This window comes from Saimiri boliviensis, chromosome 16, assembly GCF_048565385.1.
Source record: "Saimiri boliviensis isolate mSaiBol1 chromosome 16, mSaiBol1.pri, whole genome shotgun sequence".
NCBI lineage: Eukaryota > Metazoa > Chordata > Mammalia > Primates > Cebidae > Saimiri > Saimiri boliviensis.
Window position 1 is genome coordinate 60,128,114 of NC_133464.1, and position 25,844 is coordinate 60,153,957.

Consider the following 25,844-nt stretch of genomic DNA (forward strand, 5'->3'; position numbering starts at 1 on the left):
TTACAGGTGTGAGCTACCGCACCCAGCCAGCTTAACGCATTTTTATCACTCGTTATTACTCTTATTTCCACTAGACCAGGTGTTGGCAAACCTTTTTTTTTTTTTTTTCCCTCAAGACAGTATCTCACTCTATTGCCTCGGCTGAAATGCAGTGGCATGATCATGGCTCCCTGCACCCCTGACTTCCTGGGTTTCAGCAGTCCTCCATCTCATGTCCCCCGAGTAACTGGAACTGTAGGTGCACACAGCCATTCTCAGCTGATTTTTCGTTTTTTTGTAGAGGCAGTATCTCATTGTGCCCAAGGCTGGTCTCCTAGGCTCAAATGATCCTCCTTCGGCCTCCCAAAGTGTTGGGATTACAGGTGTGAGCCACTGCACCTAGTCTGCTAACTTTTTCTTAAGAGGATAAATAGTAAATATTTTAGCATTTGAGGGCAAAGAAGCAAAAATAAGAGCATGATGTAAGTAATTAATGTCATTTATAATGTAACCACTTAAAAAATGTAAAAACTGTTCCTGTTGGGACCTACAAAAACAGATAGCCTGCCAGATTTGATACACAGGCTATAGTTTGCTGATTTCTGTGCTAGACTGTGAATTCTGTACTTGCCTCCTATTGGCAAATGTATTGCCCAATGTATTTTAAATGTATTGAGTAAAATTTTTGTTGAATGTGTGAAGGACTTATATAAAAGTTTAAGAGAGAGAGAGTGGACTATAGATACTTGGGAGTGGTCATAAAATTGCAGACATGAGGGTAGGTGAGATCACTTGGGAAGAATATAAGGGAGAAGAGTCCATCTTTTTCTGTAATTTAAACAAAGAGCAGAAGTCATGACTAGCTCAGTGGTACTGAGTTAGTACCTCTTTTTAACTGACCTAAGCCAGTTTTCGCCATTTACACTTATATGATTCTTTTGGATGAATAAGTCATCTTTAATTATTAGAGATAGGTGAGGTTACGTAATAGATACTTTTGCCTTATAAGTTTTGCTACTAGTGATTTATAGACGCAGTATTAAAATTCTGCTACATATATAAACATGTACTAGTAAGCAGTCACAAAAGTCATACAGCTTGTTTCATGGGCATAGTACTTTTATACTGGAGATTACCACGTTGTAAGAAAACTTCAGCTCTAAGCAGATACCACAATGTTCTGACTAGGATTAGGTGATGCAGTTCTTCAAGAAGGGGTGGAACAAACGATCAAGGGGGTTTCTAGACAGAGAAACTTCTCTAACATTGAGCTGCAGGACCTGCCAAATTCTTAGACTTCAAACAGGTAGGAATTAAGATGCCTGTTTCTAGTCAATTCATATATCTTGAATAACAATTCTTCCTTAGCAGTAAAAATCTATTTCAAACTTTCCTTATGCTGGTTATCAAACCAGTGTCTGTAAATTGAGATATTTATATTTGAAGTGCTTATTACTTGGGAGCTAACTCCCGTTTAGGGGTGTTTAAAATGTTACACTAATCACCTCTTAGGTGTGGTTTCCTAATTTAGTGTGGTTCTTCAGAAGTTAACTCACCAAAAAAAAATTAAAAAAAATTAAAAAAGGAGGTTAACTCACCACTCCTGTCTATACAGAAATATCTTAGTGTGAATTAAGATGTTAGAGCAGAAAATTAATTATATTTTGGAGCAGATATGTTGCTTGGATCTTTTTGTTATATGTCACCTTGTAATTCATAATAGTTAAGTGTTGCAAATATTGCAATGAAAGTATTTTTCTTTTCGGTTATAGGAAAAGTTGGAGTATAAATACTCATTTTGGTAAAATTTTTAACAGTGGTACAGTTCTGATCTTCCAGTGAATAAAGATAGCTTACAGAGTTATCAAATAACACTTCATTAACATAGGTATTTGAAGATTGTTCAACATTCGTTGTCATATTAAAATGGCAGTATATTCAAAGAGTAATATACCATGACCATATAGCCTTTATTTAAACTAATTGTAGCTCATTATTTAAAATATAAGATATATCAGTCCTTAAGATTTCAAATTACTTACGTATTGAGACAAGAGTCTCACTCTGTCACCCAGGCTAAAGTGCAGTGGCATGATGTCAGCTCACTTCAACCTCCGCCTCCCAGGTTCAAGCAATTCTTGTGCCAAGGCATGCCACACCCAGCTAATTTTGGTATTTTTAGTAGAGATGGGGTTTTGTTATGTTGGCCAGGCTGGCCTCGAACTCCTGGCCCCAAGTGATCCTCCAGCCTCCTATAAGTGCTAGGATTACAGGCGTGAGCCACTGCACCCAGCGAAGATTAAATTACTTCTAACTCAAATACCTCAGATATTTTTATTTATTTATTTATTTTTGAGACAGTCTCAATCTGTAGCCTAGGCCTGGAGTGCAGTGGTGCGGCCTTGGCTTGCTGCAGCCTCTGCCTCCCAATTTCAAGCAATTCTTCTGCCTCAGCCTCCTGAGTAGCTGGGATTACAGGTGCCTGCCACCATGCCTGCTTAATTGTTATGCATTTTTAGTAGAGCTGGGGTTTCACCATGTTGACCAGGCTGGTTTTGAACTCCCGACCTCAAATGACTTGCCTGCTTCAGCCTCCTAAAGTGCTAGGATTACAGGCATGAGCCACCATGCACCCGGCCGAGATATTTATATACTAGCAGTATCAGTATTTTGTTACATATGTAATCTTTAATTTTCTTTTCTAGACAATGCGAAGACACAGAAATGAAGTGACAGTGGAACTGCGAAAGGTAAGGTTGATTTATGTTTAAAGAAATGTAATTAGATTTTTTTGATATTAAAATTCTGTATATCTTGAATAATGAAAATACTGTGGCAAGTTAGTGGTCATCCCTAAAACCACACATCATTGGATACTTTATCATGGTACTTATTCATAATAGCTTTCATTTACTCAGGGTACTGGGCCCTGTGTGAAGCACTTTACTGTCACTGAAATTCTTATAACATCTGGTGAAGTTAGATACTTTTGCCTTGACATCCTCTTTCTGTGGGCTTCCTCTCTTTTTCCCATGTAGAAGTTATACATACTCATTAAAGGCCTGGCATGGCGGTTCATGCTTGTAATCCTAGCCCTTTGGGAGGCCGGGGCAGGCAGATCACGAGGTCAAGAGATTGAGACCATCCTGACCAGCATGGTGAAATCCCATCTCTACTAAAATACAAAAATTAGCTGGGTGAGGTGGTGCATGCTGCATGCCATGCACACCGATAGTTCCAGCTGCTTGGGAGGCTGAGTCAGGAGAAACACTTGAACCTGGAGGTAGAGGTTGCAGTGAGCTGAGATGGTGCCACTGCACTCCAGCCTAGCAATAGAGCGAGACTCTGTCTCAAAAAAAAAAAAAGTTACACACACTTGTTAAAGATACTTAGAAAAATAAATAAAAGTAGAAAAACCTTGTATTTTCCCAACTGGATGCAACTGATATTAAAATTTACTGTATTTTTTTCCATTATTTTTGGAAGATTTTAGAGTTACCTTCATCAGATTGTGTTTTCTTTTTTTCTTTCTGTTGGGACAGTGTCCCACTCTGTCCAGGTTGGAGTGCAGTGGTGCAGTCTTGGCTTACTTCAGCCTTGACCTTCCAGGTTCAAGGGATCCTCCTGCCTCAGCCAGCTAAGTAACTACCAGTACAGGCACACCACCACACCCAGCTAATTTTTTGTTGTTGTTGAGACAGTGTCACACTATGTTGCCCAGGCTGGCCTTGAATTCCTGGACTCGAAACAATCCTCCTGTTTCTGCTGAGATTACAGGCATAAACTACCATGTCTGGCCCCAGATTGTGTTTTCATATTTGAAACAAATCTTTAAATTGCTAATCTAGAAAATAATAGTGAATTCTCTCTATATACATGTATCTATACTTGTGCATTCATTCATTCATTCATTTTTCTGAGGCGGCATCTCGCTCTGTCACCCAGGCTGGAGTGCAGTGGTATGATCTCGGCTCACTGCAACCTCTGTCTCCTGGTTTCAAGCAATTCTCTTGCCTCAGCCCCCTGAGTAGCTGGGACTACAGTTGTGTGCCGCCATGCCCGGCTAATTTTTTGCATTTTTAGTAGAGAGGGGGTTTCACTGTGTTAGCCAGGATGGTCGCGATCACCTGACCTCATGATCCACCCACCTCGGCCTCCCAAAGTGTTGGGATTACCGGCGTGAGCTTCCGTACCTGGCCATATGTATCTTTTAAACAATAAATTTAAAACTTATTTCAGATCTTTGGTGTTTGTCTTAGGTTAGATTCTTTTCCTCATCTAATTCACTCCTAAAACTCCTTCCTATATTAAATTACCATCTTGGGCCAGGTGCAATAGCTGATGCCTGTAATCCCAGCACTTCGGGAGGCTGATACAGGCAGAACACCTTAGCTCAAAAGTTCAAGACCAACCTGGCCAACATAATGAATCCCCATCTCTACTAAAAATACAAAAATTAGCCAGGTGTGGTGGCACGCACCTGTAGTTCCAATTACTGAGGAGGCTGAGGCTGGAGAATCGCTTGAACCCAGGAGGCATTACTATTTGAGCAACTGTCTCATGGAGATGAACATTATATAAATAATCACATAACCAAATATATTCTTACAAATTGTGAATGATGCAATGGAAAAAATAGCCATGAAAGTTAACAGGGTGAAGTTTTAAAAAACTGAGCATTCAAAGGTGATATGTCTGGAGCAGGCGTCCCCAAACTACGGCTCTCGGGCCGCATGCGGCCCCCTGAGGCCATTTATCCGGCCCCTCGCCACATTTCAGGAAGGGGCACCTCTTTCATTGGTGGTCAGTGAGAGGAGCACAGTATGTGGCGGCCCTCCAACGGTCTGAGGGACAGTGAACTGGCCCCCTGTGTAAAAAGTCTGGGGATACCTGGTCTGGAGAAATAATATTTAAGCCGAAACCTGAAGGGTGAATTGGAATTCGCTTATTTTCTAAATGTTTAAATAACCATATTTTGAATTTTTGCCAATCAGTATCATGCTTATTTGTATAGTATATAGTTCCTGAAATCTATTCTCCTGTATCCCTTCCCCACCCTTTTTAAAATTAAATTTTGAAAATACTTGCTAAGAGCTATATTATATGTTTACTAAATTTAAAATAATTTAGAGAATATTTTCTAAGTAATTAGCTCAGTAGTTCCAAAATTAGAATATTAGCAAGGAAGATCATTTTATTTGTCTAAAGCATCGATGGAATCAAAACTAATATGAGGCTGGGCGTGGTGGCTCATGCCTATAACCCAGCACTTTGGGAGGCCGAGGCTGGTGGATCACCAGGAGTTCGAGACCAGCCTGACCAATATGGTGAAACCTCATCTTTACTAAAAATACAAAAATTAGCTGGGCATAGTGGCAGGCACCTATAGTCCCACCTATTCAGGAGGCTGAGGCAGGAGAATCTCTTGAACCCAGGAAACAGAGATTGCAGTGAGCCGAGATCACACCACTGGACTCCAGCCTGGGCCACGGAGTGAGACTCTATCTGAAAAAACAAAACAAAATAAAACAAAAAACTAATATGATAGAGACAGAATTATTTTATGCCTCTTATCTGTTAATGTAATCAGTCATTTTGCATATTAATAAACATTAATATAAGCTTAAAAAATACTTGGCTAATTCCAGTTCCCTGTCAACTCCTTTATGGACGCAATATTTTGGTAATTTTATTTGCAAGTTCTTTTAGATCTTTGGGTCATTTAGACAAGAGAAATGAACTAAGCCTTAGCTTAATAAAGTAAGGTGAGTTTTTTCCAGTCTTAAACTTTAAACTTCCTTTTTCTTTTTAACATTTTGTTGACATACAACATGCATACGAAAAGTCCACACATCGTAAGTATCCAGCTTGATGAGTATTTGTAATGTGAACACATTTGTGTAACCACCAGCTCCTGGATCAAGAAAGAGAATACCTGTACCCCAGAGACCCGTTCTAGATATTAGTTATCCCCAAAGGTAACCATTATTCTGATTTCTAACACAGATTATTTTGCGTATTTAGAACTCTGTATAGGTAGAATAGTGTGTGTCCTTTTTTATCTGGATTTGCATTCACCAAATGAAGATTACTTTCTTTAATAGATACAATACAAGTAAAATTTGAATTAAGTAATCATAGATTTATTGCCATCTGTTAACATTACACCATCTGCCCCTAGATATGGGCCTTTACTTTTCCTTAACTTTTCATGCCTGCAATTTAACTTTAAAACTTTTATATTAATTCTAGTATTCGGAAGACTCCTCTTGCTTTAATCATTTTAGCCCTTCTAATATACTTAGAAATCTAAGCTTATTTATATTTTGTTACTTGATCCTCCTTCTGTTGGTGTGCTACCTTCTCTAATTTATAGAACTAAAAATTCTTGCTTGTCAGAGCATATCTTTTAAATATTCACCTTGGTTGCCTTTGAGACCCCTTTCTTTTTTTCTGGATAACATTATTTCCTTTCCAGTTACTATGGTTCAGTTTCTGAAAATACTTAGAGTAGGACCAAAAATGAAATTAACTAAAGAAATCTCAAGCAATTTCTTATTTCAAATTTAAGAATTCCCCAAGTAAGCAGTGGAAAGCAAACTTTTCTAGAAACAACACCTACAGTTTATTCAGACAAAACTTAATTGATTTTGATGTGATTTCACAGAGATAGGGAGAGCTCTTCAAGAGAAGATTTCTCCACTCTTTATGGTCACATATCTGTCCCTAATTCCAGGCCTTGCTGTCTCTGTTGCTCCATTGAGGAGAGAATCACAGTGTTTTTACTTAGTGACACTGAGATTCTTGAAAATTGAAGAGAGCTAGTCTTCAGTTTCATTGAGAAATTGAACTAGTGAATATTGTCCGTTGATTGGTAACTCACTTTACTCCATGGGATTTTACTTTGAATATTTCATTTTCCCTTAGATTGTAAGCTTCTAAAATGCAAGTAATAACCACATTCACCATCCATCTGCATCCCTCCACCCCAGCCTCCTAAATAACCCCTAAATCTCTTACTGAGCCCATCTCAAAATGCCTAATCAAATTGTGGCTATGTAGTCAATACTCATTAAGTGCTGATATTCAAGAATTAAATTTAATTATGATCTGTAAAAATATGAACGTATGTTTAAGTCATGCATTGAAGTTTTAAGACAAATACTTTAGATATAGGCAGCGCTACTCTAAAGTCCTGATCTTTGACAAGTTAGGGAGCTTGTGCCAAAACGTAAAAGAAGGCACTGCTTCCTTCAAGAGTCTTTCTGACAGAAGCAAATGGAAAGATATCCCATGTTCATGGATTTGGAAGAATGGTATGGTTAAAATATCGGTACAACCCAAAGTGATGTGCAGATTCAGTGCAATCCCTATCAAACCCCAATGGCATTTTTTCACAGAAATAGAAAAATAAAAAATAAAAAACCTAAAATTTGTATTAAACCACAAAAGACCTCAAATAGCCAAAGCAGTCTTTAAAAAATGAACCCAGAAGCATCACACTACCTGATATGAAAATCTGCTGCAAAACTGTAGTAATCAAAACAGCATTATAGTGACATAAACAGTGGAACAGAACAGAGAGCCCAGAAATAAATCCACACATTTGTGGTCAGTTGATTTTTGACATAGGTGCCAAGGACATGAAATACATGGTCTTGGAAAAACTGGCTATTTACATGCGGAAGAATGAGACCAGGCCCTTAATGCGTTCCATATACAAAAACTAACTCAAAATAGATGAAAAATTTAAACATAAGACATGAAACTGTAAAACTACTAGAAGAAAACACAGGTGAAAATATTCATGATATTGTTCTGGGCAAAGGCTTCTGCACAGCAAAAGAGACTATTAAAGAGACAGCCTGTAGGAAATATTTGCAAACCATGTATCTGATAAGGGCTTAATATTATATAAAGAACTCAACTCAATAGCAAGAAAAACCAATTAAAAAATCGGCAAAAGACCAGAATAAACATTCCCAAAACAGAAATGGCTAATAGGTATACTAAAAATTGTTCATTACTAATCACCAGATAAATAAAATTAAAACTACTGTCAGGTATCATCTTATACCTGTTAGAATAACCATTATCAAAAAGGTGAAAGATAATGCATGTTGGTGAGGATGTGGAGAAAAGGAAACTGTTGTACACTCTTGGTTGGAATGTAAATTAGTATAGCCATTATGGTAAGCAGTATGGGGAGTTTCCTCAAAAAATTAAAAATAGATTAATTTTTAATTAATCTATTTTTGTCAACTGTCCACCAGTAGACAAGTAGAAAAAGAAAATGTGCTATGTATACACAGTGGAATACTTTTCAGTCTTAAAAGAAGGGAATCCAACAACATGGATGAACTTGGAGGACATTATGTTACCAGAAATAAGCCAGGCACACAAGACAAAGATCACATGCTCTCACTTATACATGGAGTCTAAAAAAAAATATAAACAATTTTAGTTAGGAGGGATAAGTTCAAGATCTCTATTGTAGAACATGGTATATTAGTCAGTTTTCACACTGCTGATAAAGAGATACCCAAGACTGGGCAATTTACAAAAGAAAGAGGTTTATTGGACTCAGTTCCATGTGACTCAAGATGTCTCACAATCATGGCAGAAAGCGAAAAGCCTGTCCCGTATGACAGCAGAAAAGAGAGTTTGTGCAGGCAAACTCTTGTTTTTAAAGCCATCACATCTCTTGAGACTTGTTCACTGTCACAAGAACAGTGCAGGAAAGACCCACCCCCATAATTCAGTCACCTCCCACAACACATGGGAATTGTGGGAGTTACGATTCAAGATGAGTTTTGCTTGGGAACTCAGCCAAACCATATCACATGGTTATGAACTGTAGTTAATGACAATGTATTATATTCTTGAAAAATCACTGACGGTAGAATTTGTTTTCACCACAAAAAAAAAGACATGTAAGGTAATGAATGTGTTAATTTTTTTTTTTTTTTTTCTGAGACAGGCTCATTCTGTCACCCAGGTTGGAATGCAGTGGTGCAATCCTGGCTTACTGCAACTTCTGTCTCTCTGGCTTAAGCAGTTTTCCTACCCCTCTGGGTAGCTGGGACCAAAAGTGCGCACCACCATGCTGAGATAATTTTTTGTATTTTCGATAAGGATGGGGTTTTGCCATGTTGTCCAGGCTGGTCTTGAATTCCTGAGCTCAAGCAATCTGCCTGCCTTGGCCTCCCAACGTTCTAGGATTACAGGCATGAACCACCGCACCCAGCCGAATGTGTTTATTACCTCATAGCCATTCCACAGCATATACATATTTTAAAGTATCATGTTTTACACAATAAATATATAGAATTTGTGTCAGCTTTTTAAAAATAGTATGTTTAAAGCAGGTTTTTCTGTCTAAATAACTGAACTAAACTGTGCTTAGTTTCACTGTTGATTTACATTCTGGCACAAGCTCCCTTCCCCACCTTTTTTTTTTTTTTTAAACTTTAGACGCTTATCACCCTAAAGATAAAAGCTCCTTATCTTATAGCAGACCTGTAATAAATAGTTTGAGAACTATTAACCAGTTTAAGGATCATCCTTCAAATAGCAGATACTGATCCGTCAAAATTGAGGATGAGATCTGTTCATTACTATATACTGTTTACCTGGCCTCTAACTCCTTTTGTGTGAATTGTTTTTTCTTTTACCTCCTTGCTGTCTTTCTTCCCAATTTAGTGAGGCTTTTATGCATCAACACTTAAACACACATATGTACCTCTTTTTTTTTTTTTAAATTACATTGTAGACAGTTACATAGGGATTAAGTAACTTGCATAATCGCAAGCTAATAAATGGCAGAGCGCCTAACCATTATGCTATAATGCCTCTCAAAATACATGTATGTTGGTTGAATAATGCTTTGTGGGTTGAGTATGAGCTCAAAAACTGTTACATGTATTTTGAACTTTTGGCACATTATATTAAACTTGACATTATCTTTTCTTGATGATTGATCAGCCAGATAGGCCATAAGTCCCTTATTTTCATTAGATTTGAAGGTGAGGCAGGTTTAAGATCCTACATAAAGAAAAAAATCCACGCAAGTGCCCCACTTGGTTGATGATCCAGTACTTGTTTTAGTTAATTGTTTGAAATATCTTTTAAAAAATACTCTAAATTTCCTCATATTAAAAGCTAAAAAAGAAAAAAATGATCATATCAGTTGATACAAGAAAAGCACTTGATGAAATTCAACACTCATTTCTGATAAGAGGAATAGAAAGGAATTGCCTCATCTTAATAAAGAGCACTGAAAAAACCTCCCAGGTAACAACATACTTAATGGGGAAAGAAAAAATGCTTTCCCCTGAGATTCAGAAGCAAGGTGATGATGTCCATCATCACTGCTCTTATCAGTATAGTGCTGGAAGTTCTAGCCAATGCCATGTAAGGCAAGAAAAAGAAATGGAAAGTATGTGGTTTGTAAAGGAAGAACTAAAATTGTCCCTATTTGCAGATAATGTGATTATCTATGTAGAACATCCCAAGCAATCTGTCAGAAAGCTCGTAGAACTACCAGGTGAATTTAGTAAGGTCACAGAATAAAGAAATCAGTCGGATTTGTATATGCTGAACATGCAGAAACCAAAATTTAAAAGAATATTATTTTTAGTCAATTCAAAGAAAATAAACTACCTCAGTATACATTAACAAATAATGTACAGTATTTATATAGTGAATATTACAAAATACTGATGAAAGAAATGAAACAAGACTTAAGTAAATGGAGAGGCATATACTGTGTTTATGGATTGGAAGCCTCAACATAATAATGACATTGATTCTGCCTTAATTGATCTGTGGGTTTAATGCGCTTTCTATTGAAATTCAACCAAGATATTTTGTAGACATACATAAACATTTAAAAATGTATATGGAAAGACACAGTCTCTATTCTAGAGACTTGACAAAGAAGAAAAAAAGGAGAAATTACCTTACCTAATATAAAAGCTTATAGTATATAGCTATAGTAATCAATACTGTGTGTTATTAGTAGAAGGAAAGACACATAGACAACGGAACAGAAAATAGAACCCAGAAATATACCTGCACAAATACATCCAACTGATTTTTAGCAAAATTACAAAACCAGTTCAATGGAAGGAAGGATAGCTTTTTCAAAAATGATGAGCCTTTTCAAAAATAATAAGCCTAAACCTCATTCACACCTTATGCAAAAATACAAAATGGATTACAGACTTAAACGTAAAGCACAAAGCTATAAAACTTTTAGGAAAATGCGGAGGAGAAAGTTTTCCAGATCTGGAGACAAGCTACTGTATTTGACCACAAAAGCCTAATCCATAAAAGAACAATTAATAAATTGGACTCGATTAAATTAAAAATTGTGCTGTGTGAGAGCTCATATGGAAAGACACGAAAGACAAACTAGATACTGGAAGAAAATATCTGTTAAACCACATATCTACTAAAAGACTAGTATCCAGCATATATAATGAACTCTCAAAACTCAGCAGGAAGAGCCAGGTGCAGTGGCATATACCTGTATTCCCAGGTACTCAGGAGGCTGAGGCAGAAACATTATTTGAGCCCTGGAGTTGGAGGCTGCAGTATGCTATGATCTTGCCTATGCACTGCACTCCAGCCTGGGCAACATAGTGAGACCCCTGGCTCTTAAACACACAGGCACACACACACACACACACACACACACTCTCTCTCTCTCTCTCTCTCTCTCTCTCTCTAATAATAAGAAAAAACTGAAACAATATAAGATATGTTAAGAGTCATTTCATTGAAAGGAGGACATACAGGCATTAAATAAGCACATGAAAAGATGTTCAGCATCATTAGCTATTAGGGAAATAGAGATTAAAGCCACAACTACACATCTGTCAGAACAGCTAAAGTAAACAATAGTGACAACACCATATGCTGGGGATGATGTGGAAAAACTGATCACTGATGTTAGTGGTGGAAATGTAAAATGATACAATCACTCTGGAAAAGAGTTTGTCAGTTTTTTGTCTAAACATGCAACTTGTGTAATCCAGTGTTCACAATCCTAGACATTTATGCCAGAAAAAGGAAAATTTGTATTCATTTGAAATCTGTATATGCATGTCTGTATAGCAACTTTATTTGTAATGGCCAAAACTTAGAAACAACACAGATAGTCTTTGGTTATATATCATATGATCCCATTTATATAATATTTTTGAGATGATAAAATTTTAGAAATGGAAGACAGTTTAGTGCTTGCCAAGGGTTAGATACAGGGTCAGAGAGACGAGAAGGAGGTGGTTTTGCTTATAAAAGGTCAGCAGGAATGGACCTTGTTTTTGAAATTGTTTACCATCTTATCTGTGGTGGTAGATAACATGAATCTATACAGGCAATAAAATTGTATGGAATGTAATATACACACAAATATGTATAACATGAGAAGTCTGAATGAAGAGTGGATTATATCAATGTCCGTATCCCAGTTATAATATTAATAGTTTTGCAAAATGTTACCGTTGGGGTAACCTGGGCAGAGCCTACAAGGAATCTCTTCATATTATTTCTTATTACTGCATGTTAATATATAATTATCTCAAAAATTTTAGTTACCATAAAAGCTTAAATTAGTAGCCAAAAAAGCAGCCATTTGATGAGATGAATTAAATGATTCTACAAGGAAAAAAGAAACATGAATTAGATTGTCAATTCTTTTTTATTTTATTTTATTTTATTTTATTATTGCATTTTAGGTTTGGGGGTACATGTGAAGAACATCCAAGATTGTTGCATAGGTACACACATGGCACTGTGATTTGCTGCCTTCCCCCTCATCACCTATATCTGTCATTTCTCCCCATGCTATCTCTCCCCAGCTCCCTACCTCCCACTCTCTCCCCTATTTCCCCCCGACAGACCCCAGTGTGTGATGCTCCCCTCCCTGTGTCCATTTGTTCTCATTGTTCAACACCCGCCTTTGAGTGAGAACATGCGGTGTTTGATTTTATGTTCTTGTGTCAGTTTGCTGAGAATGATAGTTTCCAGGTTCATCCATGTCCCTGCAAAGGACACAAACTCATTGTTTTTGATGGTTGCATAGTATTCCATGGTGTATATGTGCCACATTTTCCCTGTCCAGTCTATCATCAATGGGCATTTGGGTTGGTTCCAGGTCTTTGCTATTGTAAACTGTGCTGCAATGAACATTCATGTGCATGTGTCCTTATAGTAGAACGATTTATAATCCTTTGGATATATACCCAGTAATGGGATTGCTGGGTCAAATGGAATTTCTAGGCCCTTGAGGAATCACCACACTGTCTTCCACAATAGTTGAACTAATTAACATTCCCACCAACAGTGTAAAAGTGTTCCTATTTCTCCACATCCTCTCCAGCATCTGTTGTCTCCAGATTTTTGAATACTCGCCATTCTAACTGGCATGAGATGGTATCTCAATGTAGTTTTGATTTGCGTTTCTCTAATGACCAGTGATGATGAGCATTTTTTCATGTTTGTTGGCCTCATGTATGTCTTCTTTTGTAAAATGTCTGTTCATATCCTTTGCCCACTTTTGAATGGGCTTGTTTGTTTTTTTCTTGTAAATCTGTTTTAGTTCTTTGTAGGTTCTGGATATCAGCCCTTTGTCAGATGGGTAGACTGCAAAAATTTTTTCCCATTCTGTTGGTTACTGATTCACTCTAATGACTGTTTCTTTTGCCATGCAGAAGCTGCGGAGTTTGATTAGGTCCCATTTGACTATTTTGGCTTTTGTTGCCAATGCTTTTGGTGTTTTGGTCATGAAATCCTTGCCTACGCCTATGTCCTGAATGGTTTTGCTTAGATTTTCCTCTAGGGTGTTTATGGTGTTAGGTCTTATGTTTAAGTCTTTAATCCATCTGGAGTTAATTTTAGTGTAAGGTGTCAGGAAGGGGTCCAGTTTGTGCTTTCTGCACATGGCTAGTCAGTTTTCCCAACACAATTTATGAAGCAGGGAATCCTTTCCCTATTGCTTGTTTTTGTCAGGTTTGTCAAAGATCAGATGGTTGTAGATGTGTTGTGTTGCCTTTGAGGCCTCTGTTCTGTTCCATTGGTCTGTATCTCTGTTTTGGTACCAGTACCATGCTGTTTTGATTACTGTAGCCTTGTAGTATAGTTGGAAGTCAGGTAGTGTGATGCCTCCCGCTCTGTTCTTTTTGCTTAGAATTGACTTGGCTATGCAGGCTCTCTTTTGGTTCCGTGTGAAGTTTAAGGTGTTTTTTTCCAGTTCTGTGAAGAATGTCATTGGTAGCTTGATGGGGATAGCGTTGAATCTGTAAATTACTTTGGGCAGTATGGCCATTTTCACAATATTGATTCTTCCCAACCGTGAACGTGGAATGTTTCTCCATCTGTTTGTGTCCTCTCTTATTTCGTTGAGCAGTGGTTTGTAGTTCTCCTTGAAGAGGTCCTTTACGTTCTTTGTTAGTTGCATTCCTAAATATTTTATTCTCTTTGTAGCAATTGTGAATGGCAGTTATTTCTTGATTTGGCTCTCTTTAAGTCTGTTATTGGTGTATAGTAATGCTTGTGATTTTTGCACGTTGATTTTGTATCCGGAGACTTTGCTGAAGTTGCTTATCAGTTTCAGGAGATTTTGCGCTGAGATGATGGGGTCTTCTAGATATACAATCATGTCGTCTGCAAATAGAGACAATTTGGCTTCCTCCTTTCCTCATTGAATATCTTTTATTTCTCTTTCTTGCCTGATCACTCTGACTAGAATCCAGTACCATATTGAATAGGAGTGGTGAGAGAGGGCAGCCTTGTCTAGTGCCAGATTTCAGAGGGAATGCTTCCAGTTTTTGCCCATTCAGTATGATATTGGCTGTTGGTTTGTCGTAAATAGTGTTTATTATTTTGAGATACGTTCTGTCAATACCTAGTTTATTGAGGGTTTTTAGCATTAAGGGCTGTTGAATTTTGTCAAAGGCCTTCTCTGCATCAATTGAGATAATCATGTGGTTTTTGTCTTTGGTTCTGTTTATGTGGTGAATTATGTTTATTGACTTGCATATGTTGAACCAGCCTTGCATCCCCAGGATGAATCCTACTTTATCATGGTGGATAAGCTTTTTGATGTGCTGTTGCAGTCGGTTTGCCAGTATTTCATTGAAGATTTTTGCATCTATGTTCATAATGGAGATTGGCCTGAAGTTTTCTTTTCTTGTTGAGTCTCTGCCGGGTTTTGGTATCGGGATGATGTTGGTCTCATAAAATGATTTGGGAAGGATTCCCTCTTTTTGGATTATGTGGAATAGTTTCAGAAGGAATGGTACCAGCTCCTCTTTGTATGTCTGCTAGAATTCGGCTGTGAACCCATCTGGACCTGGGCTTTTTTTCAGTGGTAGGCTCTTAATTGCTGCCTCAACTTCAGACCTTGTTATTGGTCTATTCAGGGTTTCGACTTCTTCCTGGTTCAGGCTTGGGAGGATGCAAGTTTCCAGGAATTTATCCAATTCTTCCAGGTTTACTGGTTTATGTGCATAGAGTTGTTTGTAATAATCTCTGATGATGGTTTGAATTTCTGTGGAATCTGTGGTGATATCCCCCTTATTATTTTTTATTGCATCTATTTGATTATTCTCTGTTTTCTTTTTTATTAATCTGGCTAGTGGTCTGTCTGTTTTGTTGATCTTTTCGAAAAACCAGCTCCTGGATTTATTGATTTTTTGAAGGGTTTTTTGTGTCTCTGTCTTCTTCAGTTCTGCTCTGATCTTGGTTATTTCTTGTCTTCTGCTAGGTTTTGAGTTCTTTTGATCTTGCTCCTCTAGCGCTTTCAATTCTGACGATAGGGTGTCGATTTTAGATCTCTCCTTGCTTCTCATGTGGGCATTTATTGCTATACATTTTCCTCTAGAGACTGCTTTAAATGTGTCCTAGAGATTCTGGTATGTTGTGTCTTCATTCTCGTTGGTTTCGAAGAACATCTTTATTTCTGCCTTCATTTCATTGTTTATCCAGTCAGCATTCAGGAGCCAGTTGTTCAGTTTCATGAAGCTGTGTGGTTCTGAGTTAGTTTCTGAATTCTGAGTTCTAACTTGATTACACTTGTGGTCTGAGAGACTGTTTGTTATGATTTCTGTTCTTTTGCATTTGCTGAGGAGTGATTTCCTTCCAATTATGTGGTCAGTTTTAGAGTAGGTGTGATGTGGTGCTGAGAAGAATGTATATTCTGTGGATTTGGGGTGGAGAGTTCTGTAAATGTCTATTAGGTTTGCTTGGTCCAGGTCTGACTTGAAGTCCTGGATATCCTTGTTAATTTTCTGTCTGGTTGATCTGTCTAATATTGACAATGGGGTGTTAAAGTCTCCCACTATTATTGTGTGGGAGTCTAAGTCTCTTTGTAAGTCATTAAAAACTTGGCTTATGTATCTTGGTGCTCCTGTATTGGGTGCATATGTATTTAGGATCGTTAGCTTTTCTTGTTGCATTGATCCTTTTACCGTTATGTAATGTCCTTCTTTGTCTCTTTTGATCTTTGTTGGTTTAAAGTCTATTTTATCAGAGATGAGAATTGCAACTCCTTCTTTTTTTTTGCTCTCCATTTGCTTGGTAAATCTTCCATCCCTTTATTTTGAGCCTTTGTGTATCCTTGCATGTGAGATGGGTTTTCTGGATACTGATAAAAATTTGATAAAAAGCACACTGATGGGTTTTGGCTTTTTATCAAATTTGCCAGTCTGTGTCTTTTTATTGGGGCATTTAGTCCATTTATATTTAGGGTTAATATTGTTATGTGTGAATTTGATCCTGCCATTTTGATGCTAGCTGGCTGTTTTGCCCTTAGTTGATGCAGTTTCTTCATTGTGTTGATGCTGTTTACCACTTGGTATGTTTTTGGAGTGGCTGGTACTGGTTGTTCTTTCTATGTTTAGTGCCTCTTTCAGGAGCTCTTATAAAGCAGGCCTGGTGGTAATGAAATCTCTGAGTACTTGCTTGTTCGCAAAGGATTTTGTTTTTCCTTCACTTATGAAGCTTAGTTTGGCTGGATATGAAATTCTGGGTTGAAAGTTACTTTTTTTAGGGATGTTGAGTGTTGGCCCCCACTCTCTTCTGGCTTGTTCTGCTGAGAGATCTGCTGTGAGTCTGATGGGCTTCCCTTTGTGGGTAACCTGACCTTTCTCTCTGGCTGCCCTTAGCATTTTCTCCTTCATTTCAACCCTGGTGAATCTGACAATTAATGTGCCTTGGGGTTGCTCTTCTTGAGGGTTGCTCTGTATTTCATGGTCTTGAATATTGGCCTGCCTTGCTAGGTTGGGGAAGTTTTCCTGGATAATATCCTGAAGAGTATTTTCCTGCTTGGATTCATTCCCTTTGTCACATTCAGGTGCACCTATCAAACGTAGATTAGGTCTTTTCACATAGTCCCATATTTCTTGGAGACTTTGTTCATTCCTTTTTACCCTTTTTTCTCTAATCTTGCCTTCTTGTTTTATTTCATTGAGTTGGTCTTCGACCTCTGATATCCCTTCTTCTGCTTGGTCAGTTCGGCTGTTGAAACTTGTGTATGCTTCACAAAGTTCTCGTGTTTTTCAACTCCATCAATTCACTTATATTCCTATGTTGTGGACCGTCCGGGACGGGTAGGCACGTCTGCCCGGGGGTCTCTCAACCTGCAAGAGGGTCCCAATACCTGGAAGAGGGAGTGCGCCTGGAAAATTAATAAAGACAGAGAGAGAGAAAGCGAGGCGTCTGGAGGGCTGATAGGCTGTGCCTAAACAGCAAATTTTATTTTTCAAAGGCCAGGAATAAATACACTTTCTTGGCTCTGGTTTACCTCATAGCAAGATTAATGCAAATGTATGCCTCACATGGCCTATGCAATAGAGAAGTCAGATATGCAATCAGTGGTTGTAAAAAGTAACAGAATTTCCTGTAATCACAAAGTTTGTTTGCGTCCAAACATTATTCACAAAGCTTGTTTACATCCAAACATTATTCCTCCTGGCTGCAGGTATCTCTGGTTTGACCTTGTTTTAGAACTGAGATGTGAAAAGGTTTTTTGGTTTTGCTTATCAGAATATCTTTTAATCGGATTCTCCTTTGTCTACTCCTCACTCAACTTAACTCAACTTCCCCATTCAGGAATCTCTGAGTCCGGAATCAAAGCCATCCCTTATGGTGGCATTTTGCTTTGCAAATATCGACAGTTAAACCATTATCTAGGGTACAAGGCAGTTAGGTAAGGTTTAAGGCTTATTCTTAAAGTCATTAAAAGGTTAAAAGCAGGAACTGGTTGCCGCTAGGGGGTCACTCGGTCTAGCAGCAACACATAATTTTAGGCCCAAAACGATATTGTGGTTGATATTAGAAACTGATCATTCATCTTTAAGTTCCTATATTTCCGGATAGCTCGACTGCCTCCAGTAGGAAACTGTGTTTGGGATCAAACTCACCGTATAGTGAGACTCACGCCTTTTAGGGGTCTCACACGGGAATGTTCCCCACATTCCTAAGTTGTCTATTCTTGTTAGCATTTCATCAAATCTTTTTTCAAGGTTCTTAGTTTCTTTGCATTGGGTTAGAACATGTTCTTTTAGCTCACAGAAGTTTCTTATTACCCACCTTCTGAAGCCTGATTCTGTCAATTCATCATACTCATTCTCCATCCAGCCTTGTTCCCTTGCTGTTGAGGAGTTGTGATCTCTTATAGGAGGAGAGGCGTTCTGGTTTTTGGTGTTTTCATCCTTTTTGCGCTGGTTTCTTCCCATCTTTGTGGATTTATCCACCTGTCGTCTTTGTAGTTGTTGACTTTCAGGTTGGGTTGCTGAATGGACGACCAGTTTGTTGATGATGCAGTTATTTCTGTTTCTTAGTTTTCCTTCTAACAGTCTGGCCCCTCTGCTGTAGGACTGCTGAGGTCCACTCCAGGCCCTGCTTGCCTGGGGATCACCTGCAGCAGCTGCAGAACAGTAAGGGTTGCTGCCAGTTTCTTCTGCTGTCTTTGTCCCAGAAGGATACCCACCAGATGTCAGTCTGAGCTCTCCTTTATGAGGTGACTCTTTGGATATACGGGGGTCAGGGATCTGCTTGAGGAGACAGTCTTTCCTTTATAGGAGCTCAAGTGCTGAGCTGTGAGCTCCCTTGTTCCTTCAGAGCTGCTGGGCAGGTATGTTTAAGTCTGCTGCAGCAGAACTCATAACCACCCCCACCCCCTTTTTTTCTCCCAGGTGCTCTGTACCGGGGAGTTAGGGCTTGCTTTATGAGTTCCCCTTGCGCTGTTGCCTTTTTTCAGGGCTGCCCTGCCCAGCAAGGAGGCAGCCTAGTCACTACCTGCCTGCAGAGGTTTTGCTGAGCTGCTGTGGGCTCCGCCCAGCTGCCATGTGAACTTCCCTGCAGTGCTGTTTAGAACTGCCTCAGCAATGGCGGCCCACCTCTATAATGGCGGACTCTCTCTGTAATGGCGGGCTGCCTCAGCAACGACAAACTACCTCTGTAGTGGTAGACTGCCTTGGTAGTGGCACACCCCTCCCTCACAGAGCTGGACCGTCCCAGGTTCAGCTGTGCTTGCTGTAAAACTCTCAATCCAGAGCGTTTCTGTTTGCTGTTTTTTTGTAGGGGTGGGACCAGCCAAGCCTAGTCACCTCCTCCCTGCCTCAGAGCCTTTTTGTTGTTGTTGTTGCAAGGTCAACTGTCTCCCAGGTGTTCCAGTCACCTGTTGAAAAGGCGCTGGGATCTGTGTGATTTCCCTTGCAGTGACCCACTGCACCAGCTGAAACAGCGGAGCTGAGATTCTTGGCGCTTTTTTTACTCTTGGCCTGGCTCCGTTTCAGTCCCCTTTTTAATCAGATGAATGGGCAACTCTGCCTTTCCAGAGCTCCAATCGCCAGCTAAAATGGCGCCCAGACCTGTGTATTTTGTACTGAGAACTGCCGCACTGGGGTGCCAGCAAAACAGCTGGGCCAGCCAAACCAGCCTTGCTGGTGACCCATGGGGCTCCTCTGCCTGGGAATCTCCTGGTCTGTGGGCAATAAAAATCCATCTGGAAATGCAGCGTCCACTCATCCTCCGCACTTTGACTGGGAGTTGCAATCCTGAGCTCCTAATTGGCCTTCTTCAGATTGTCAATGCTTATGTGATTGATGAACCAGTAGTGTTACTTTAAAAAATTTGTTTTAATCAAAGTATAACACACTGAACAGAATGCCAAAAACATAAATATAACGTAAAAAACTTGTGGGTGAATATCCATGTAATCACCCAGTAGTAATATCATTTAATAAATGTTAATATTGAGGGGAATTTTCATTGAGCATTTTTTCCTCAATTTTCATTGAGCATTAAAAGCATTTAGATGCAACCAGAGTTGGACTATTTCTTAAAAAGAAAAAAAAAAAAAAAAAAAAAAAAAACCAAGGAACTAAAACTAAATTAGATTTAGATGAGGATTTAAAGTTAAGATATTATTGGATAAAAAGAGATTTACTTATTTCAAGCTTGAAAGGGGCTGATAAATAATGTAATTATCCTTTTCATAAGATTTAAAAGAAGTGACATTAAACTTGTTACACAAGTTTAAGTGTAGAATTGCAAGCCAGTTTTTCTTTTTTTCTTTTCTTTTTTTTTTTTTGAGACAGAGTCTCACTCTGTTGCCCAGACTGGAGTACAGTGATACGATCTCTGCTTGCTGCAACCTCTACCTCCCGGGTTCAAGCAATTCTTCTGCCTCAGCCTCCTGAGTAGCTGGGACTACAGGCGTGTACCACCACACCCAGCTAATTTTTGTATTTCTAGTAGAGTCCAGGTTTCACTGTATTAGCTGGGCTGATCTCAAACTCCTACCTGGTGATCTGCCCGCCTCGGCCTCCCAAAGTGCTGGGATTACAGGTGTGAGCCACTGCGCCCAGCCCAAGCCAGTTTTTCAAGATGGAAAGAGGAATTTGAGAATGAAAAGGAAGTATTTTATATAGAGATTAATAACATATAGAACTTCCTAACTCAAACAGTATATTAAGTTGGGTTTTAAGAAATTGCCCGTAGTTAACCGTTTTTACCTACAAAGTGACAGTTTCATGTGGTTCAACCTAGTAGAAAACAGAAGATCCAAAAGGGGTAGGTGAATACATGCATACATGGGTAATAGATTAATAATGGATTTTTAAAGGAATTTAAGAAATACTTCTAATTCATAGGTGTGTTTGATTGACACAAACACACTTGTATCGAAATTAGACAAGTTCCCATAAACCATTAACTTCCTTCTCACTTGACAAAAGTATATCCTTTATGGATGCTGAATATATTGTAGTGTAGTTTTCAGGAGGGTAAAAATCTCTAGGTATCAAGTCAAGGTACAGTTTAATTTACTGGTTTTGACGAAGCTCCTTTAATGATTAATCTGACTGTTAGAAACCTCCCCAGTGATTATTTTTCCTTGGCTTGTACATATTTTTGATAAGAATAAAGTATGTTTCTTGTGCCCTAGATATTTTGGTCTATGTTAGGATATTTTCAATTTAAATGCAGGGGTTGTTACCTAATGTTTGATAAAAGAAAAAATTTACTAAGAAGCTATAATAGCCGGGCGCGGTGGCTCAAGCCTGTAATCCCAGCACTTTGGGAGGCCGAGGCGGGTGGATCACGAGGTCAAGAGATCGAGACCATCCTGGTCAACATGGTGAAACCCCGTCTCTACTAAAAATACAAAAATTAGCTGGGCATGGTGGCACACGCCTGTAGTCCCAGCTACTAGGGAGGCTGAGGCAGGAGAATTGCTTGAACCCAGGAGGCGGAGGTTGCGGTGAGCCGAGATCGTGCCATTGCACTCCAGCCTGGGTAACAAGAGCGAAACCCCGTCTCAAAAAAAAAAAAAAAAGAAGCTATAATACTCTAAACTAGTATATGCCTCATAGAATGTCTAAATATATATGTATATAAAGTGAAAATTTGCAATATTAGGGGAAATTCATAAAAGACATAATCATTGAGGGAGATTTTCTTCTTAATAATGAATAAACACCAATTAAGAAGAGAGAGATTTGAACAGTGTTTGAGAGGGATTTAGAAAAAAAAGAGATAGCAATTTTAAATAATTCACAAATTTTAACTACAAACACATGTAAATCCACATATATATTTGGAAACTGGGTTTATGATAGAATAAGCTAATGGTTTCTAAACTCTGCACTGAGGTAACATGGGGCTCCACAGTGACCTGAAAGGGACTTTGGGATATTTTAATTTTGAGAGAGATAGAGGTGACATCTTTCAGACACCACAGAAGTATTAGATCTCAAGATAGCCCACAGTTTAAACCAGGTATCCCCAAATTACAGCCCGCGGGCCGCATGCGGCCCCCTGAGGCCATTTATCCGGCCCCCCGCCGCACTTCAGGAAGGGGCATATCTTTCATTAATGGTCAGTGAGAGGAGCACAGTATGTGGTGGCCCTCCAACGGTCTGAGGGACAGTGAACTGGCCCCCTGTGTAAAAAGTTTGGGGATGCCTGGTTTAAACACTTAAATAACACTACATTCGTTTCTACAATTACTTCATCTAAGAGTGAAATAATTTTTTCTTTTAATTTATTTGTTTTTCTTTTCTTTTTCCCAAATGACTACTTTGGTCTACACTGTGGACTGAGAATGTTTGGGAACCTTTGGTATAAAGCAGGTGTCAGCTAATTTCAATGTATTGTACATACGTGTTCTCTGACCACAGTATAATTAAATTAGAAATCACTGAATAAAACAGTAACAAGAACCTCATAGTTGTGAATGTTTTAAAGCACTTCTGAATATACTGAGCATCAAAGAAATCTTAATGGAATCTAGGAATACCTAAAAATGAACGGTAGGAAAACCTATTACATGTCAGAACCTGTAGAACAGAATTAAAGTGGTAATTCAGGAGACAAATTTATAGCAAGTCGAGAGAAGGAACAACAAAATACTAGGAATTTTAAAAGTTATGTTAATTTAAACGTAGCATAAATTTAAAAACATGAGTGCATCAGCTAGTTTTTGCTGCATGACACACCACTCCAAGCTAAGTAATTTGAAACAATAGTCATTTTATTCTGCTAACAATTTTGTGTGTTAGCAGAGTGGGTTTTCTGTCATAGGGCAGTTCACCTGTTTTCTGCTGGCTTCCCTTACTGTTTCTGGTCAGCTGGTGGGCTTGGTTGGTGACTAGATGATCTAGCATGATCTCATGTAGCTTGACTGGGACTTGGTTGTTGTCCACGCAGTCTCATCCTCCACTGGCTCAGTGTTCACAAGATGGGTTCAGGAAAAAAGCAGCAAAAGAGAACCTGTCCCTGATGTTTAAGCACTTTTTAAGTCTGTTTGCTTAATGTTCCATTGCCAAAGCTAGTCACACAGCCATTCCTATAGTCAGTGCAGAACTGGATATGGGAAGGGAAATTATTGCTGTTTTTGCAAACAATCTATAATTTAACTATGAGTAAACTTATGCACATGGGCAAGGCGCAGTGACTCACGCCTATAATCCCGGCACTTTGGGGAGGCAGAGGCAGTGAAATCACTTGAGGCCATGAGTTTGAGACCAGCCTGGACAACACGGTGAAATCCCATCTCTACTAAAAATACAAAAATTAGCTGGGCATGATGGCACCTGCCTTTAATCCCAGCTACTTGTGAGGCTGTGAGGCAGGAGAAACGCTTAAACCTGGGAGGGAGGTTGCAGTGAGCCAAGATCATGCCACTGCACTCCAGCCTGGACAATAGAATGAGACTCTGCCTCAAAAACAAAAAACAAATAAAAACTTAGGCAAATAAATTTGAAGACTTAGAGGAAGTAGGCAGTTTCTTAGCAGAAGAAATGAATTTACCCAACTGACTCAAGAAGATAATAACCTGAATAGATCTTTAAAAAAAAAAATCAAAGAAATTAATATCCAAAGCTAAAAATTTAACCTCTCTCACCACTCCTGTAAAAGAAAAGGTAGTCTTACAGGTGGAACTTTGGCAGATATTGAAGGAACAGGTAATTCCAGCCTTATTAAATGATTTCAGAGAAGGTAAAGAGGGAACACTTCCCAGCTCATTTTGTGCAGCTAGCCAAAACCATGACCCCAAGCAACAGACCAAGATAGTCTGAGAAAAGATGCTCATCAGCCAGTTTCACTTAGGAACATTGAGGAAAAGAAATCCTAAATAAAATATTAACAAATTGATTTCAGCAATTACTACTTTAAAAAAATTACATAAAGTTTTATTCCAGGACTTACATGGATAGTTAAATATTAGAAAATCTATTAATTTACCATACTTACAGATGAAAGTGGAAACATATATCCATTTCAATAGATGGAAAGAAGCACAATTTGATAACATTAAGCACTCATTCATGGCCTTTAAAGAAAAAAGTTCTTAGCAAGTTAGGAATAGAAAGGAGTTGCCTTGCCAGACAATGGGTATCTACCAAAAAAGACAGCACACATCCTATATAATGATAAAATGCTGTCCTCAGATTGGAGCTCTGTATATGTAGGAAGCTTTAGTTGTATTTATCCTTTATATTGCTTATATTCTAGAAATATGTGGGAAGGAGGAATAGAGGGAGTCAGATTCCTTAAAGATCTCTGGAAGCTTGATTGTTCAGGCTCTGGAAAAGTTAGAGGAAAATAGAGTCAAAGAATGAAATAAGTGTTAAAATCTTTTAGGGGTGGTGGGTTTAACTTGTCAATAAACTTTGTTAAAACTTTAAAAATGGATTAAATCCAAGAGATGTTAAAGAATTCTTTATATGTTACAAACCATAGAATATAACTAATTTTTTTTTTTTTTTTTGAGACAGAATTTCGCTCTTGTTACCCAGGCTGGAGTGCAATGGCGCGATCTCGGCTCAACCTCGGCCTCCTGGGTTCAGGCAATTCTCCTGCCTCAGGCTTCTGAGTAGCTGGGATTACAGGCACGCGCCACCATGCCCAGCTAATTTTTTGTATTTTTCGTAGAGACGGGGTTTCACCACGTTGACCAGGATGGTCTCGATCTCTTGACCTCGTGATCCACCCGCCTCAGACTCCCAAAGTGCTGGAGTTACAGGACTGAGCCACCGCGCCTGGCTATAACTAATTTTTAAAAATTTTTACACAATTTCACATTTGTAGTTTGAGGTTTACAGTTGTGAGAATAGTATAGAAACATCATATATCCTTCAGTCAGAACCCAGGTTCCCTAGTATTTTTCATATTTGCATTGTTCTCTTTATATACATTTTTTCCTTGAACCAGTTAAATTGTAAGCATGATGCCTCATTTCCCTCAATACAACAGTTTATATTTCATAAAAACAGACACTTTTCCAATATAAGTACACAGCACACTTGTCTAACTTAGGTAAAAATCTACCATTCAATCCATAGAACCGATTTAGATTGGTTCCCAATAATGTCCTTTATAAATCCAAGATCCAGAGCCAACATCAGACATGACATTTAGTTGTCATGTTTCTTTAGTCTCCTTCAATCTGGAACTCTTCCTCAGTCTTTAACTTTCATGACTACATTTTTGAAGAATACAGGCTTTTTGTGTGTGTGTGTGTGTATGTGTTGTAGAATGGCAGACTTTGTCTATTCTGGCTTTTCTCAGGTTATTTATTTAGATTAGGACTACCACAGAGGTTATGTTTTATTAGTACACCAGACCCCAGGAGGCACACAGTGTTGATTTGTTCTTTACTGATGGTGATACCTTTTGTCGATTTGTTAAGAATGTTGTCTGCCAAGTTTTCCCACTTTAAGTTAATGAATATTCAGTGGGAAGCCACTTGAAACCATATAAAAATCAATGCATGGATTTGAATGTTTGTGAGCTGCTTTAATTTTAAAATATTTTAGAATTAAGTAGTTAATGAAAGAAGTATGCTAATA

At 38.6% G+C, this 25,844-nt stretch overlaps 1 protein-coding gene across 1 annotated transcript in view; it reads left to right on the forward strand.

Annotated features, from left to right (window-relative positions):
- The window catches only part of KPNA3 (karyopherin subunit alpha 3), a 108,937-nt gene that overhangs the window by 48,222 nt on the left and 34,871 nt on the right, over positions 1-25,844 (forward strand). Inside the window, exon 2 of the mRNA XM_039473250.2 lies at positions 2,685-2,729. Within this exon, the coding sequence (XP_039329184.1) occupies positions 2,685-2,729 (45 nt within the window). The remainder of the gene's footprint in view (positions 1-2,684; positions 2,730-25,844) is intronic.